General features: G+C 53.7%; 2 protein-coding genes across 6 annotated transcripts in view; one reads left to right on the top strand and one right to left on the bottom strand.

Annotated features, from left to right (window-relative positions):
• The first annotated feature begins 1,870 nt into the window (after window positions 1-1,870).
• On the top strand, window positions 1,871-3,954 carry BRD3OS (BRD3 opposite strand). 3 transcript variants are annotated; one of them, XM_037732984.1, is made up of 3 exons: window positions 1,871-2,070; window positions 2,404-2,640; window positions 2,751-3,954. In XM_037732984.1, the coding sequence occupies exons 1-3, from the start codon at window positions 1,958-1,960 to the stop codon at window positions 3,031-3,033; spliced, it is 633 nt and encodes a 210-aa protein (XP_037588912.1). In that variant the 5' UTR covers window positions 1,871-1,957; the 3' UTR covers window positions 3,034-3,954. The 3 variants fall into 3 exon arrangements, with proteins under 3 accessions (XP_037588912.1, XP_037588911.1, XP_037588913.1); XM_037732983.1 differs by having other exon boundaries at window positions 1,875-2,070; window positions 2,748-3,954; XM_037732985.1 differs by lacking the exon at window positions 1,871-2,070 and having other exon boundaries at window positions 2,169-2,640; window positions 2,748-3,954.
• A 3,283-nt stretch (window positions 3,955-7,237) lies between these two features.
• Window positions 7,238-17,099, bottom strand: part of BRD3 (bromodomain containing 3) — a 38,380-nt gene continuing 28,518 nt past the window's right edge. Inside the window, exons 9-12 of one of the 3 annotated variants that reach the window (XM_017513095.2) lie at window positions 16,205-16,440; window positions 13,061-13,353; window positions 11,720-11,848; window positions 7,238-10,579 (exon numbers count right to left, since the gene is read on the bottom strand). In XM_017513095.2, coding sequence (XP_017368584.1) covers window positions 10,464-10,579; window positions 11,720-11,848; window positions 13,061-13,353; window positions 16,205-16,440 — 774 coding nt within the window. In that variant the 3' untranslated portion in view covers window positions 7,238-10,463. The remainder of the gene's footprint in view (window positions 10,580-11,719; window positions 11,849-13,060; window positions 13,354-16,204; window positions 16,441-17,099) is intronic. The other 2 variants (XM_017513097.2, XM_017513096.2) reach the window with 2 other exon arrangements.

The following is a 17,099-nucleotide window of genomic DNA, read 5'->3' as shown; positions in this document are numbered from 1 at the left end:
ACAGGTACCTGCCACCACACCGGCTACATTTTTATATTTTTGGTAAAGACAGGGTTTCACCATGTTGACCAGGCTGGTCTCCAACTCCTGACTTCAAGTGACCGATCGCCTAGGCCTCCCAAAATGCTGGGATCACAAGAGTGAAAACCACACCCGGCCAGATAGAGGCAAAATTGTTAAATGGGTCTTTGAATACAGGCCTGTTCTGTGTCTCTCGAAAGCTGTTTAACTTCGGTTGCTGTCTTCTCCTAGGTCGGAAGACTGGGAGATTACGTAAGACTTAAATGCTTTGAAATTTGTTGAAACTGATTTATGGTCCAGCACGTGATCAGTTTTGGTAAATGTCCTGTGTACTTGTAAAGAATGTGGGGACAGTGAATCCAACGAAAAAGCGTCATTAAAACAAAACAAAAAAGAATGTGGGAGGCAGGCGGATCACAAGGTCAGGAGTTCAAGAACAATATGGTGAAAACCTAACAATACAAAAATTAGCTGGGCCTGGTGACAGGCGTCTGTAGTCCCAGCTACTCAGGAGGCGGAAACAGGAGAATCACCGCTGGGAGCTGGAGGTTGCAGTGAGCCAAGATCGAGCCAGCCTGGGCGATAGAGGGAGACTCTGTCTCAAAAAAAAAAAAAAAAGAATGCGCATTCCACAGTTGTGGGCTTAGTGTTCCTTGTATGTCCATTATGCTCACTTTCTGTTTTTCTTTTTTTAGAGAGGAGGTCTTGCTCTGTCGCCCCAGCTGGAGTGCAGTGGCATGATCATGGCTCACTGCAGCCTCAAACTCCTGGCTCAAGGGATCCTCCTGCCTCAGCCTCCCAAGCAGGTGGGACTCAGAGGTGAGCCACCACACCAGGCTTCATTATGCTAGTTTTCTTAATTGGCATTGGAGAAAAACCATAAAATTAAGGGAAAAGGATAGATACTAAAACAGAGTGCTACTGGAGTATGATTGGAGGTGGAGTGAGGGAAGGAAATGACCTTGCTTTCATGGGGCTGTGGAGGAGTCCAAATGAGCAGTATAGACGCCCCACCTCCTCGCTCAGCCCCTCCTCCTCAAGCCCCTCCTCCTCGATCAGCCCCTCCTCCTCGATCAGCCCCTCCTCCTCAAGCCCCTCCTCCTCGCTCAGCACCTCCTCCTCCAGCCCCTCCTCCTCGCTCAGCCCCTCCTCCTCGATCAGCCCCTCCTCCTCAAGCCCCTCCTCCTCGCTCAGCGCCTCCTCCTCCAGCCCCTCCTCCTCCTCGTCCAGCTCCCTCTCGGGCCTCACGAAGCNAAAAAAAAAAAAAAAAGAATGCGCATTCCACAGTTGTGGGCTTAGTGTTCCTTGTATGTCCATTATGCTCACTTTCTGTTTTTCTTTTTTTAGAGAGGAGGTCTTGCTCTGTCGCCCCAGCTGGAGTGCAGTGGCATGATCATGGCTCACTGCAGCCTCAAACTCCTGGCTCAAGGGATCCTCCTGCCTCAGCCTCCCAAGCAGGTGGGACTCAGAGGTGAGCCACCACACCAGGCTTCATTATGCTAGTTTTCTTAATTGGCATTGGAGAAAAACCATAAAATTAAGGGAAAAGGATAGATACTAAAACAGAGTGCTACTGGAGTATGATTGGAGGTGGAGTGAGGGAAGGAAATGACCTTGCTTTCATGGGGCTGTGGAGGAGTCCAAATGAGCAGTATAGACGCCCCACCTCCTCGCTCAGCCCCTCCTCCTCAAGCCCCTCCTCCTCGATCAGCCCCTCCTCCTCGATCAGCCCCTCCTCCTCAAGCCCCTCCTCCTCGCTCAGCACCTCCTCCTCCAGCCCCTCCTCCTCGCTCAGCCCCTCCTCCTCGATCAGCCCCTCCTCCTCAAGCCCCTCCTCCTCGCTCAGCGCCTCCTCCTCCAGCCCCTCCTCCTCCTCGTCCAGCTCCCTCTCGGGCCTCACGAAGCGAGCTCCAGGCTCCGCCTCACGGAGCGATCGATGGCTCGGGCTCGTCGCACCCGCCTGCCCCGCTTCTGCGCTCGGCTCGCCAGGCCTGCGGCGCTGCCATGGAGACACTGCCCGCGGCCCCAGGCCCCGCCTCGGGAGCCCCGCAGCGCGTCGGCCTCGCCGCCAGCACCTCCGAGGCCCACGACGCACGGTGACTGGGGCGGGAGGCGTGGGGGACCCGGGGAGGCGAGCGGACGAAGGGGGCGGGAGCATGTGGCGACCCGGAGCGCGCGGGGTCCGGGGCACGGGACGGGGGCCCCGGGGTGCGCGCAGGCGGCGGGGCCGCGCGGTGTGGGCTCGGATCACTGAGGCCGACCGAGCGCGGCCACCCGGGAGGGGAGATCCCTGACGCTGCGCGGCCGGGAGGGCGGTCGGGAGTGGGCTGCGGTGCTTCCCTGTTCGCTTGCTCCTGCCCGACATGGTTTTTGTTTGGGTCCAGGGGCCTCCCGGGAGCTGGATGCTCGGAGCAGGAAGGCGGCCCCTGCGGGTCCCGGGGCGGGCGCCTGGCGGCGTCTCCGGGAGCCCGCGCCCTTCCAGGCGCCCCTGGCCCCTGTTTCACAGACGGAGACCCTGAAGCCCCAACAGGCAGCCGCCCCAATACCGCCCAGGGACCGAAAGCTGGCACTGCGCGCCCGTCTCGCTCTGCGCGCAGCTCCCAGGCTGCGCCACGGCTCGTAAGTCGCTCGATCTCGGCCTCCGACCCCCCGAGGGCTGGCGCTGCGCTGTAGACGGCCGCCTGCCTGGCTCCCCCTCGCCTGACCGCACGTTCGTTCCTTTGCAGCAGCACCACTAGGGAGAGACGAGACCTGAACAGACGCTGGGGCCGGATCCCCCACGTGGGTCGGAACAGCCGCCGCCCCGAAGCCGGCCCGGACGGATGCGGATGCGTGCCGGGCATGCCGCCGGAGCGCCTTCCACCATGTCCCTTCCTCAGCGTGCTGGATCCGTTTCTTCAAGCTCAGTGGTCCAGGCCGTGGTGGCAGAATCACCCCCCAGGGTGTGACGCCTCGCCCCTGTCACTTCCACACAGCTGCACCCGGAAGAGCTGTGGCCAGGCACCGCTCTGACCTGCCTGCTGTCCCCTGAATGGGCCTCAGGTGTCTTCAGAATGGCGAGGCCGCCTCACGTTTCTTCACCACACAACGCTCCTGAAGACGCTGCCTGCAAATGGGCTGAATTCCTAATTTCTACCATTCAGTTAAACGAGGGATCCTTAAACCCCAAAGCTGGGAAAGCTCTCCATTAAGTAGTGTGCAGCGTGTGGCAGCTGTCCACGCGTGGCCCGTCTCAGAACAGCAGGTTCCCAGGAGTCCAGCAGCACAGGGGAGGGTATGAGTGGCCGCGTCCCCCTGGCGGAGAAGGCCCTGTCTGAAGGCTACGCCCGCCTCCGGTACAGGGACACCTCCTTGCTCATCTGGCAGCAGCAGCAGCAGAAGTTGGAGTCGGTGCCGCCCGGGACGTACCTGAGCAGGAGCCGGAGCATGTGGTACTCACAGTACGGAAATGAGGCCATCTTGGTCCGAGACAAAAACAAGCTCGACATCTCTAGGGACACAGGGCAGTCCAAGTTTTGCACAATTATGTGATTCCGGTGTGAAGGCCTGGGCCCAGGACCACACTTGGAGGAAAACAGACCTGGGTTTAATTCAGGTGTCTTGCTGGAAGGTTTTGAATGATGAATGTGAAGATCAAAGTGCGGTGTAGGAGCTCAAGAAGCCCAGCGTCGGCTCCCGAGCCCCTCAGCCCAGCAGCGGTGTGACTGGTGCACAGGACATGTCCCCTGTAGAGTCCCCTCATGGTCAGCTGTTGTAGTATTCGAATCCTCCAGGTGCTGCTACGGACAGCATAGGCCTGGGCACTGCTGGATGCCTGGTTTAAACCAAGCCAAGAGTGACCCTCCCATCCCCACTGCAAACCACCTCTTCAAGTTTGTAAAGGTCTTGGTTTTCTTTTGTTTTTGGCACACATGGTGAGTAGCAGCAGCATCTCCCCGGGACCTTTGTCGTACTTACAGTTTGTTTTTTGCTTTTTTGAGACAGGGTCTCACTGTTGCCCAGGCTGGAATGCGGTGGCACCATCACAACTCACTGTAGCCTCTATCTCCAGGGCTCAGGTGATCCTCCCAAGCTCAGCCTCCCAGGCAGCTGTGGCTACAGGCAAACTAGTGTTTATAGAGAGGGTTTCCCTGTGTTGCCCAGGCTGGTCTTGCAGTCATGGGGTCGGGCCTCCCAAAGTGCCGGGATTACAGGTACCGGCCACTGCACCAAGCCTGCACTTGTATTTTGAGTCCCCAAAACAATCGTCATGTGTGAAGCATCATGGTAGCTTCCAAGCATTTGAGGCCCACCAGCCAGTGCATCCAAAACACAGGAAACTCGAGAGTTGTAAGTTGCACATGTGTGGCCTACAGCGAACCAGTGTAGTGACGAGGCTGAGCAGGGCAGGCTCTCCGTCAGGCTTAAAGCATTCAGCCTCTCTGCCGCCAGGCCACTGCTCCCCTCCATTCAGTGTTTGTCATGTGTTCACTGTTGCTGCCACAGCTGGCCACCTGTGCGTGCAGTCTCCATGAAGGCCTCGCCCTCTGCCCTCACATCTGCTCGGCTACACAAATGTGTAGGTGTCTTTTGTCAAAGCTAATTTTTTTCCAAATAAACATCCTTTAGTACACACCTCCCCTTCCTGACATTCTTATTTTTATCCTTGTTAGTAACATCCTATTTGGCTTCCCATTTTTTAAATAACAGTGATATCTAAGTGATTGCTAAAAACTCCAGTACAGAAAGGCATAAAGCAAAGCAAACGTGCTCTCCCTGAGGAGAACGCGGCTCATCCGTGCGCACAGCCACGTGATTCTGAAGGCCTCATCCTGCACCATGCCTCTTGTTCTGCCATTTTCTTTCTTGCTCAACTGTACGGTCTGGGCGTTCACTTCATGCTTTTTTTTTTTTTTTTTTTTTTTTTTTTTCTTTCTTTTCTTTTTTTTTTTTTTTTTTTTTTTTTTTTTTTTTGGAGAGTCTCACTCTACTGCCCAGGCTGGAGTGCACTGGCACAATCTCAGCTCACTGCAACCTCTGCCTTCTGGGTTCAGGTGATTCTCTTGCCTCAGCCTTCCAAGTGGCTGGAGTTACAGGTGCGTGCCACCACGACCAGCTAGTTTTTGTATTTTTAGTAGAGACGAGGTTTGACCTCGTTGGCCACGCTGGTCTCAGACTCCCGATCTCAGGTGATCTACCCATCTTGGCCTCCCAAAGTGCTGGGATTACAGGAGCGAGCCACCTCGCCCCGACTGCTTCATGCTTTATTGTATGTGACTAGCAACACTCCTGTGAGCCCACAGATGAGCAGAGTCAGCGTCACGGTGTCATCCGTGCAAACAGCACGTCTGAATGTGCCTGTGCTCTCTTTTCACGCTTCTCTTTGCAGCCGTGCAAGTTCATTTGCAAACATCCTAGAGATGGAACTGCTGGGTCAAACTGCATTCCCCAATGTCCTGCCAGAGGCCTGGTTGGCAGCAGCCTCCTGCGCAGCCTGAGTCTTTTCTGTGAGATTCCTGGCTTGTTTGCAGCCTCCAGCTGGGAGGTTTGAAGTTAGATTTCCAGGATTGCCATATGGAGCTGCAGACGGAGTGAACTCAGGGCTGGAGGACCTGCCCTGCCGGCTGACATTCCTACAGTAAGGGCGGGCCCATCAAGGAAGCACTCCACATCCGATAGTTAGGGTTTGTCTACATCTTTTTCAGTTATTGTTTAAGTCCTGCCTGGGGAGAAAGCAAACTCCAGAGGCAAATCTGGAACACCTGTGTCCCACCACCTTGCCGCACCACAGACTCACCTGAGGACGGGTTGTGGCGGGTTTGGCCCCAAGCCTGGGAGGCAGCGCTGACACGAAGGTTGGGGTCTGCGGTCACGTGCAGAGCTGGGAGGATGTGTGCTCAAGGGCCAGTCTCTGCAGAGATCAGGGCATGTGGGTCCTGGACAGATCAGCTGACACTAAGCTGATTAGGCTGCATGAAGACACCATCTGCCTGGGGCGGACAAGGCCCCATGTCTGTCCTCAAGGAGGCTGGTCTGGATGAGAAGGCTTAGTCTGGCCAGGAGTGATGCCATGCCCCCGACCCTGTGTGGGGTCGGGTTGGGCAGGTCCTCAGACCTAGACGTGTGCCCAACCAGAACCTTCTCCCCTGGAATGTCTCTTCCAGGCCTAGTTCCAGTACCATCAATTGTGAGGTGACACGTCATTCGCCAGTGATCCTCGCTGCACGCCAGCCTCTGCAGTCTGGCAGTTAAACCTCCCTATGAACAGCTCCTTTTGGGGTTTTATTTACATGTCCATTAGGACTGAGTGGAATCACAGGAAGACACTTCAGGGCAGACAAGTGCAGAGGGAGGGGACAAGCGGCCAGGTCAACTAGAAGAGCACAGAACTTGGCTGTCTCGAAGAGAGCCGCTTGTACCAGGGAACCAGTTAACTGTCAGTAAAGCAGATTGTAGCTTCCTAGTGAGGCAAGAAATGAGGCTCTCTTCATCCTGCCAGGGCTCAGGACAAGGGCTATTTAATGGTTCGGTTATTATTTTTTTTTCTTTTATCTCCACTTATTGGTATTCAGGTTATTATTTTTTTCAAAGAGATGTTGGCTGGGCATGGTGGCTTATGCCTGTAATCCCAGCACTCTGGCACGCTGAGGTTGGCGGATCACCAGGTCAGGAGATCGAGACCATCCTGGCTAATGCGGTGAAACCCCGTCTCTACTACAGATACAAAAAATTAGCTGAGCGTGGTGGCATGTGCCTGTAGTTCCAGCTACCCAGCAGGCTGAGGCAGGAGAATTGCTTGAACCCAGGAGGTGGAGGTTGAAGTGAGCCAAGATTGTGCCGCTGCACTCCAGCCTGGTGACAGAGCGAGACTCTGTCTCAAAAAAAAAAAAAAAAAAAAAAGGAATAGCGATGTTGTCTAGGGTGGAGTGCAGTGGTGCAATCATGGCTTACTGTAGCCTCAAACTCCTGGCCTCAGGCCATCCTCCTGCCTTGGCCTCCTGAAGTGCTGGGGTCACAGGCACAAGACACGGCATCCTGCCTGTAAATGGTTTTTGGGCCCCTTCTGGATGCCCTGGGTATTTCCGCCAGCACTTACAAGATGTCAAGTGTGGGGAGCTTGCCACCCTCACTGTGGACGAGTGAAGGCTGTTCTAGACCAGCTGCTTCCAGACATTTCCAGTCTCCAGGAGAGAGGCTGGGAGCGCCCACGGAAAGCACAGAAAAATGCAAAAACAGCCTTGTTTGTTTGCTTTTTATTATGAAAACAAAACAAATGCCCCAGGAGAAGGGTCCATGATTACCAGAAACATCAAAGAGTACTTTCTACCATTTTTATTCTGTTGTGTTGAGGCCAGCATTGCAATAAACAAGCTAAAACTACTTACATTGGACTCATTTTCAGTAACTGACATTTACAGGAATATACTAGAAACGGCACTAAAAAGTTTAAGAAAAGTTACGGTAAACTTGCATGCACATCATACAGAAAAGTAACATTTTAAATATAAAAAAGAAAAACTTCCTGGAAGCGTTATGCCAGTATTAGAGAACAGTGCTACACTGGATGTGACACATTCTTTATGTGGGGTGTTACTCTTTCCCAAAAGACTGTCAGAGGCGTGAGTGCTGCCAAAGAAGAAAACCAAAAACAAACACAAAAGAAACCGTGTCTTACAGTTTGTAAGCAAGATGCCACCGCCCAGCACAGAGGGGTCTGGAGTTCAGTTCACACCCGAAGCCTGCCCCCTCGGCCTCCAGGGGTCACTCAGAGCGTTCTCAAATCCATTTCCCACACACGACTTGTCACTGCTCCTTTCCCCTTGAAAAAAGCACGACAGAAGCTGCCCTACCGGACTCGGCAGTGGGACAATCTAATTGAATCACCACGGCCTTCTAATACAGAAGAAATGGATGTGGCCGTCACCCCCAGCCCGCCGGCGAGGGCGTTGAGGAAGACATCAATCCTTCGAAACTGAAAAGAAACCAGTGTTGAAGTCTGGACAGAAAGCCTTAAAAAAGTGACAGCACCAATGCAGCTGCTCCGTGTGCCCTTGGCGGGCCGTCAGGGTCAGCAGCTTCTAGACGAGAGGAGCGGAGGTGAGCATGATGCCACCATCGCAGAGAACCAGCCGAGAAGGAAGGGCCCCACGGTGCTCCTGCTGCGCTGCCCCTGCAGCCAGCCGCTCCCCTCATAGTGCACACAGGCCACCAACTGCCCTGCGGCTGGAGGGGCACTGCAAGGAGCGCCCTACATGCCCAGGCACCCCGGCTTAGGGTGTGCATCACCCAGCCTTGTGCTGGCAGCGCGCTACCCATCAGCCTGTGTGAATCCCTTAAGCTCAGTTTAAATAGTCCATTAAAGATCTGTTTAGAAAATACCTTTGAAAAACAAGGGTAACTTTAAAAAAATTGAAACTTTCAAATCCATTTATATTTTTATTATAAACAAAACTTAATTAAAAGTTTAACAAACTGGCTGAAAACTCACCAAGTGTCAGACTCACCAGCAATTTAAAAAATGGTAATTTACCAGCATTTCATCATCAGAGTTCCCTCTACAGTAAGGGCATACCTAGATCTGTGAGGGTTGGTGGACTCTGAATGAATTTTATGGTTTTTTAAAATCACCACATATGAGGATACTAACGATAGTCCCTATATCCATCCAGAAGTGCTGGCAGAAAGCACTGGCCAGCATCCAGGACAGACCATACCACGGCTCCACACCCAGCGCCCCCCTGGAGGCTCCCCCACGCCGAGGTCCGGGAGAATGCCTGCTTTCAGGCATTTCTGGGCTGTGACTACGCGTGAGCAGGAGCACCGTGCGAGTCTCGGGGAGGGAATCTTCCTGGGGCCCAGAGACTCCACCACCCTGAGGAGGGCAGAGAGGCTGAGGAGGGCCTGGCCAGGTGCCTGGAGGCTGGCAGGGGGAAGCATCCCCACCCGCAGGCCTGGGAGGCTGATCCTAGCATTCCTGGCCGAAGCCGCCATGCTCAGAGCTTGGTGGGCCAGCCTGGGGCATCCCCACACTCAAAGACCAAATGGCAGCCTCCGGGAAAACAAAACCAAAACATAACCTTCTGTTAAACTCTGTATATTATTATTTTTTTACAATAGAAAGTTAAAAATCAAGACTTAGATTTACTATACATTTTTTCTCTCAGATTACAAAGTTTATATTATATAACTGGGGTTCCCTAAGTCAATTTCTTTTAAAACAGTCTTAAAGAGACCAGAAGTGAATACAAAAGAACAAAATAAAAAATTAGAATGTGCTGTGGCTGAAAGCTGTCTAAACCTGTAAGTCTCCAAGTTTCATACAAAAAAAAAAAAAACCCACAAAGAAAAACAACCAAAAAACCCAACGAACCCAGGGGCGAGCGCGCGAACACAGACGTGGGTGGGCACGCGCGGGGCGGAGGTTAGCACCTGGAGACGACAGGCCTGCCGCCAGACAGGCCCCGGGCCCGGCACGCCACCGAAAAGGCCTGCATCTCTGCGATTGTTTGAATGCACGTCTTCTGCGGTTTGTTTTTTTCTTGTTTTTTTAAAAAATGACCAATGATGTTAATAAATAACTATTATATACACATAAGCTCGGGAAAGTGGCTCCCAAGGGCGCAGCAGCAGCAGCAGGGGCAGCGCTAGCCAGGCGGGGACGCACATCGGGCTGGACTTCCGTAGAAAATTGCCAAACCTTACAAAAAAAGTCTCCTTTTGTTTTTTTAATCTTTTCTTCTGTTTTTTGAAGTTGAGGTAAAAGCTTCAGCGCATGGAAACCGGCAGGCCGCACACACAGCCGCGCCGCTCCCTCTGAGGCGCTCCGGACTTCACCACGTCGGAGAACACGACACCCCTCCTGGCCATGACCCCACCTGTCCCCACCCCAGGGGTTCCACGCGCTGGGCTGGGGCTGCGATGACCTTTCGCTTAGGCCCAGCCTGGTCCCCACAAGCAGGCACATCTGTCCTCAGCCCCTCCAGAAAGAGGCAGCCGCGTCAGACACGAGGGTCAGAGCTTGAGGCCCAAATGACAGGGAAAATACTTGTTTGGAAAGCTAACAGCTTTCAAGTATGGTGCTCATGTCCGAGACACTTCGAAAAGATTCTTTCTGGACCTACAGACCAGGCTGGGCCTAAGCAAAGGGATTCCATGAGGTCCTTCAGTGCGAGTCTCACACGGTTTTCTGGGGTCATCGGGTTAGCATTGAAGTTGCCATCTCCAAGTGACTGAATTCAGTGATGAAGAAGACACTTTCTGCAGAGTTCACACCTTCTCATCAAATCTAACGCACACACAAGATAGATCTCTGACCTATGAAAGCAAGAACTGGAAGATATCGTAACACTGAATGAAAAAGACCTGCACACCATGGAACAAAGGTAGTATATTAACCACAGAAGGGGCACGGCAGAGTCTCGGCGTGGGCGGCATCCATCTGTCCTGTTATGTCCGAAGCCAGTTCATTCTGAGTCGCTGCTGTCAGAGCTGGACCCGCTGGAGCTGCTGCTCCCAGACTCGGAGGAGCTGCTACTGCTGAGCCTGGAAGGGCCCCCTGAGGGTGCAGAGCCGGGTTTCTCTGTGGAGACATGGGCAGGGAGGCACGCTCACTGCACACCCGCTCAACCCCCTTGGTGGCACTGCCGCACCTCATGCCACGATCCACCCATTTCCTGACCCTGCCGTTTAATAAGCATTTATTGAAATTAATCAGGTCAACAAGACTATCTGAATCACCAGCAGTACCAACAGGACACGGGCAGCTGGAGTGCTCACTCTGCCTGGGGCGCCCCAAGAGTGACTGCAGAGACAGAGCCCTTCAGCAGGCAGGGTCATGGGACCTGTCTTGACGGTGGGCAAACTGTCGCAAGGCCATGGCCCAGCTAGAACATGCTCCAGTGCAGACAGGACCCTAGTGTCCCCCATGTGTGCATCCCGGAAGCCAGGGAAAGAGATGCGTGCTCTTTCTAACACGGTCCAGGAAAAGGAGGCAAGGGATCAACTGCCGGCTCCCCTGAACACACAGCCTGGCAATGCACAGGGCATGGGGCCAGCCTCCTGCGTCTGCTACCCCAGCCTGCTGTGGAAGTGCTGCCGCCGGCAGAACAGTCAGAAACTCACTGCCTAGGGGCGGGGCTGCCTGGTTAAGCCCCACAGGAGCCCCTGGGAGAGATGATGCCCTGGAAAGGACTGTGTTCACACACACCCTACATGCGCATACTCCCTAGAGGGTTGGGGTGGGACCCCCCCCCCAGTGACAGACAAGCAAATCGAGGTTCCAGGAGCTCAAGAGTTCATCTAAGAACACAGAGTGGCCGAGCGAAGTGGCTCATGCCTGTAATCCTAGCACTTTGGGAGGCCAAGGCAGGTGGATCACGAGGTCAGGAGTTCAAGACCAGCCTGGCCAACATGGTGAAACACCATCTCTACTAAAAATACAAAACATTAGCCGGGCGTGGTGGCAGGCGCCCGTAATCCCAGCTACTCGGGAGGCTGAGGCAGAGAACTGATTGAATCCAGAGGCACAGGTTGTAGTGAGCGGAGGTCGCACCACTGCACTCCAGCCCGGGTGACAGAGGGAGACTCAGTCTCAAAACAGCAACACAGAGCTTATGAGGAGGCGAGTCACACTCAGATGTGGGCCTGCTGGGTGCTCAAACCCCTACTGCTGAGCCCTCACCCCCACCAAAGAGGGTGGCACGGCGGCTGCGGGCAGTACCTTTCCGGGCGGGCTTCTTGCTGCTGCTCAGCTGCCCACTGACGTCCTGCAGACGCTTTTCCAGCTCCTTCTTCTTTTCCTGAGCTAGCTCCTCTTTCGACTTGGCTGCCTGCTTCTTCCCGCTTGCTGCTGTCAGGGAACAAATGGGCACTGAGACTGCAGAGGGGACCGATGGGGCAGGAGCCACGGCCCCAGCCCTGCACACTGCATCCACGCCAGCTGCCCAGCGTTCACGCGTCTGGAGCTGACAGGTGCAGAGCTGTCGCCAGGGCTTCAAGTGGCAGAAATGACTGGGATAAGACAGACCCACCCACCCGCCTCTGCTGTGCATTCAGGATATACAAAGCCTGGATCGTAAGGTGGAAGAGGCCATTCCATGGCGCCAACGGGTATAGGGACAGGACATGGTTTGGCCAGTGTCCCTCACATGCAGGGCAGAGCCTCTGACTCATGGACCTGCCTCACCAGGGCCACTCTCTGCCTCTGCCTGGGCAGCAAGGATGATGTGGTCCTGGGGTCCGGTCTCCACTGCCTGACACTCCTGAGTCGCTCCCTCCAAGTTGACCCAGCGACTTACCATGGGTCAGATGTACCGTGACCACACAGGGCCACACAGACACTCCATCCAGGAAAGGAGGCTCCCTTTTTCAGAGGGAGTGAGGCCCGAGCACACCTGAGAGGCCACAGGCAAGTTCAAGTGAGCCTTGCACTCACTTGACAGCCTGCGGGAGGTAGCACAAGGCCCGCCTCTGGTCTGCCCTCCCTCCTACTCTGCCGGACCTGCAGACCCTGGCAGTGACTTGTTCCTGCCATCAACTTCAGGGAAGCCTGGGCTGGTGCCGGGGTCCACCCTGTGAGGCCTCCGGACTTGTGACCCTAGTCAAAGGGAGGGTGTCCTTGTTATAAGGGAAGCTGGTCTGCCCTGCAAGGGACCATCAGAGAGGTCACCTGCAGCCAAGGCCCCAAATGGAGCCTCAGAAAGGCATGCAGTGAGGACCCTAACTGGGCCCTTAATGAATGGGGTTTGGGGCTGGAGCCCGGCCCCAGGGTCATGCCTTCCCTGGACAAGGTTAAGGCCAAGGCACCCAAGTGCTGCCCACATCCTCGAGAACAGGAAAAGCGGGCTCTGGCTGGGTGGGGCTCAGGCCTGGGTTCAGCCCCAAGCCCGCTGTCCCTGGCGGACCACAGATATCCTCAGGGCATGAGGTGGGACGGACGAGCCAAGACAGCATGGCAGCCCTGTGCCCACGCTCGCAGACGGGGTCTGTGAGGAGTAACAGGAGGGACAGGCCGAGGAGGGGAGAGGAGCTTCGAGCACCACGCTCCACCCAGGCAACTTACAGAACGGTTTCCTTTGTTTTTTCTGTAAACAAGACTTGACATATCTCTCCAGTTCCCGCAAAGTGGTGGGTTTCAGAGTCTCAAAGTCAATTTCTATCTCGTCGGGGTTGGAGTCCCTGAGCGAGGGCTCCCGCGACTGGATGATGTGTACCACGCGGCCCAGCTTCTCCCCGGGCAGCCGGTTGATGTCCAGGCTGAGCTGGCGCTTCTCATCATAGCTCATGGGCAGGCCCTCTTCCTCGTCCTCTGAGTCGTAGGAGGCGGACGCCTGCTTGCCGCCTTTCTTCAGCTGTCTGGGGCAGAAGACAGAGCAGCATGGCGCTGAGTCTCTGTCTACCTGCCCTGGGAGCCCACCGCACACTCCCCTTCCTCCCGACAGCAGGCTGCTCTCTGGGCCCAAGCTTTCTTCCCAAAGTCGTGCCTCAAGGCAGAAAATCAAAGGTTAGAAAAGTTGCTCCCAGCTTGGGGGTTTCCAGACCTCGGCCAGGAAACAGTTACAGAGGCTAGTTCCTCTCTACACCCCACGGGCGTCCCAAACTCCACAGGTCAAGAAATTATCTCTGTATTCAGGTAATCCAAAAGAAGGCAAGAAAGGGGGAAACAAAGGAACAGAAGACACAGAGGAAAAAGAAAATAATAACATGGAGGACCAAAATCCAATTACATCAATAACTATGTGAAATATAAATGGTCTAAACATACCAACTAAAAGCAAGAGATACTCAGGTTAGATTAAAAAACAAGAACCAATGCACACAGGATCTACACAAACGCCACTCTACAGTGTTCTAGGTATGTTAAAAGGAAAAAAGTGAGAAAAAAATACAACATGAAAACATTAGTCAAAAGAAAGCTGGGGTGGCTATATTAATTTCAGACAAAGTAAGCTTCAGAAAAAGGAATATTTGCAGGAAAAAAGGACAGTGCAGGGCCGGTCACAGTGGCTCACGCCTGTAATCCCAGCACTTTAGGAGGCCGAGGCGGGTGGATCATCTGAGGTCAGGAGTTCAAGACCAGCCTGGACAATATGGTGAAACCCCATCTCTACTAAAAATACAAAAATTAGCCAGGCATGGTGGCGGGTGCCTGTAATCTCAGCTACTCAGGAGGCTGAGGCAGGAGAACCACTTGAACCCGGGAGATGCAGGTGGCAGTGAGCCGAGAATGTGCACTACAGTCGAGCCTGTGCAACAGGCTCCATCTCAAAAAAAAAAAAAAAAAGGTCTCAAGTCAGTAATCTCATCTTCTACCTTAAAAAAACCTAAAAAGAGAAGAATCCAAGTCTAAACTAAGCAAAAGGAAATCGTAAGGATCAGAAATAAACAAAAGTAAAAACATTTCAAAAAAAAATCAATGAAATCAAATTGTTTCTTTGAAAGATCAATAAAATTGGTTTAAGTCTCTATCCAGATTCACCAAGAAAAAAAAGACACAAATGACCAATATCAGGAATAAAAAAGACACATCACTACAGGCCCTACAGACATCAAAAGGATAACAGAGGAATACTAACCAACAGACTATGTCCCTAAGTTTGACAATCTGTGTGGAATGGACTGACGCCTTCAAAGGCTAACACTCACTCAAGAAGAAACTGATAATCTAATAATCCTATACCCACTAAACAATCAAAACTCCAGGCCAGACGGTTTTGGTAGTGAATCCTACCAACCATTTAAGTATTAACATCATTCTATAAATGTACTCCAGAAAACAGAAGGGAGGAGCAACACTTTTCAAATCATTTTTTAATTGCCTCTACTCAGTCAAATATTGTGCTGGGATTACAGGCGGGAGCCACTGCACCTGGCCCCAACTCATTTTTGAGGCCAGCATTATATTGATACTAAAACCAGACAAAGATAGTATAGGCTGAGCATCCCAAATGCAAAATGCTCCAAAATTTGAAACTGCTCAAAGGAAATGCTCACTGGAGCATTTCAGATTTGAGCTGCTCAATGGGGAGTACAATGCAAATATTCCAAAATCTGAAGCATTTTTTAAAAAATATCCTTACTTTAAATAAAGGATACTCAACCTGTATAAAAAAAATGGATGTCTGCATCCTCCTCCAAAAAGGAGAGAGGGAGAAAAGAAGGGAAGAAGGGAAGGAAAGAACTACCCTGACCAACCCACTTGCCGCCTCCCTTGAGGGCTGACCCAGCTGTCCAAACCTAAACCCAGGACCCCTGCGCTCCTCTCCCCCTCCCTCCAAGCACCAAGGCCTGGCCATGCCGCTTCTGAAATAATGCCGTCTCCAGAGCCATGCCAATTTCTTTGGCCAGCAGAACCACGATAACCTCCAAAGGGGTATCCATGCTTCTCCCATTCCTGTTTCCCACTAAGCTATTCTCCATAGCGACGAGGATCCGAATACTTTGAGCTTAGGTCCTAACTCCCCTTTGTCTGCTTGAAAAGGAAGCACGAGTACCTCAAACAAAGCCGGCTGATCTCAGCAGCCTCAACTCACCTCTTTTCCCAACTTGTTCTTTTTCAATGGTGCCAACTTTGCCCTCATTCCCAAAAGAAACACATCCTACTGGTCTCTCCGGCTTTGTACTGCTGTTCCCTGTTCTTGGAACTCCCTCCCCGGCCCCCTGCTGCCAAGCTTGCTCCCACACGGCTGTGGGCTCCCCCTTGGGACGCCTCCCTTCCACCTGGCCGGGAGAGGAATCCTGAGCCTGAGGGCCTTCCCTACTAGCTCATGTTGCTTTGTGGGTCCTGCGTGTTCCTAGCAGACACAGGGTGGTACCCGGGCACAGCAGGGGCTCCCAAAGGAGACTGAATGCACCCGTGCAGGATGCCACCACCACTGTCCCTTGCCTATGGGCAAGCCCAAAATGGGGTGCTTAGCTCCCCCCAGTCAAGATCTTTAGCCCAGACCAGGAAAAAATCCCAAAAGCTTCGTGACGTAGAGACCAGGCTGTGCCAGCGCTTCCACATCCAGAATCCTGGCCAGCCCTGAAGGCAGCTGAGCAGCACCTCCTAGATCCCTGGACTTCCCAGCACGGGTCTTAGCAGATCCTCCGTCTCCCTGCCCACCTCACCCTGGTTTCCAGGTGCCCAAGGCGCACAGCCCCCAGTCCCAGCACTGCAGTTCCATGAGCCCCCGTGGCGCGCTAAGCACTGGGCTCTTGGACCTACCTGCCCGCTGCAGTCGTGCTGTTGGCCTTCTTGGCAGGAGCCTTCTTCTGCTGGGCCTGCTTGGCAGGCGGAGCCACCTTGGCCTTCTTCTCTTCCTCGGCCTTCACCTTGTGCTTCTCCTTCTCCTTCTCCTTGTCTTTCTTCTTCTTCTCCTTCTCCTTCTTCTCCTTCTTCTTCTTTGGTTTGTTTACTGGGGCCTGAGACAGGGCGGCCAGCTGCTCATGCACGGCCTTCAGCTGGAAAAGAGCGGGCAGCTGGGCAGGTGCCAGGCATGGCCTGCACCACTGGGACTGCCTGGGGCCCTAGGATCCAGGGGGCTTGGGGCGAGGTCAGAGCTGCCTCAGTTGGGGAAGGAGGTGAACCAGAAGCATCCGGGCCCTGCTCTGCCCCTCACTTCCCTGCGACTGCTAGTGACTCATGAACCCTCTGTGTCCCAGCTTCCTCACCTGCAATGGGGAAGAGCTGGCTGGCCATAGGCTGAGCGCTGCGCAGGTGGCACAGCAGGGACTCGGTAAGGGCAGCTATCTTATTCAGTTTGTTGTATTTTAAGCTCTGGGGTACATGTGCAGAACGCGCAGCTTTGTTACCTACGTATACACGTGCCATGGTGGTTTGCTGCACCCACCAACCCACCATCTACATTAGGTGGGCGGCTGACATTTTCATTATTATCATTTTTCAGATAAGGAAGACTATCTAGAAGTTTAAATGCCCTCGCAAAGGAGGCTTTCATCAGTGACTTCTAGGAAGCCAGATGATAACACGCAGGCCTCCACTGCCAGCAGCCAGCATTCATCTGGGGCCGCCCCACCACTGGCGGTGTGCTAAGCGCCTCACCCGCCCCACTCCAGCCACCCCCAAGGGAGAGGAGAGGCCCCCTGAGATGCACTGCCCA

This window comes from Cebus imitator, unplaced genomic scaffold (genome assembly GCF_001604975.1).
Source record: "Cebus imitator isolate Cc_AM_T3 unplaced genomic scaffold, Cebus_imitator-1.0 Scaffold486, whole genome shotgun sequence".
Lineage (NCBI taxonomy): Eukaryota > Metazoa > Chordata > Mammalia > Primates > Cebidae > Cebus > Cebus imitator.
This window is presented reverse-complemented; position numbering and strand designations above follow the sequence as displayed.

Coding starts and splice junctions, on each gene's coding strand:
- BRD3OS (XM_037732983.1), top strand. CDS start 1,958: ATGGCTCGGGCTCGTCGCACCCGCCTGCCCCGCTTCTGCGCTCGGCTC. Junction 2,071..2,403: donor GCCCCGCCTCGGGAGCCCCG/CAGCGCGTCGGC, acceptor TTGTTTGGGTCC/AGGGGCCTCCCGGGAGCTGG. Junction 2,641..2,747: donor CCCAGGCTGCGCCACGGCTC/GTAAGTCGCTCG, acceptor GTTCCTTTGCAG/CAGCACCACTAGGGAGAGAC.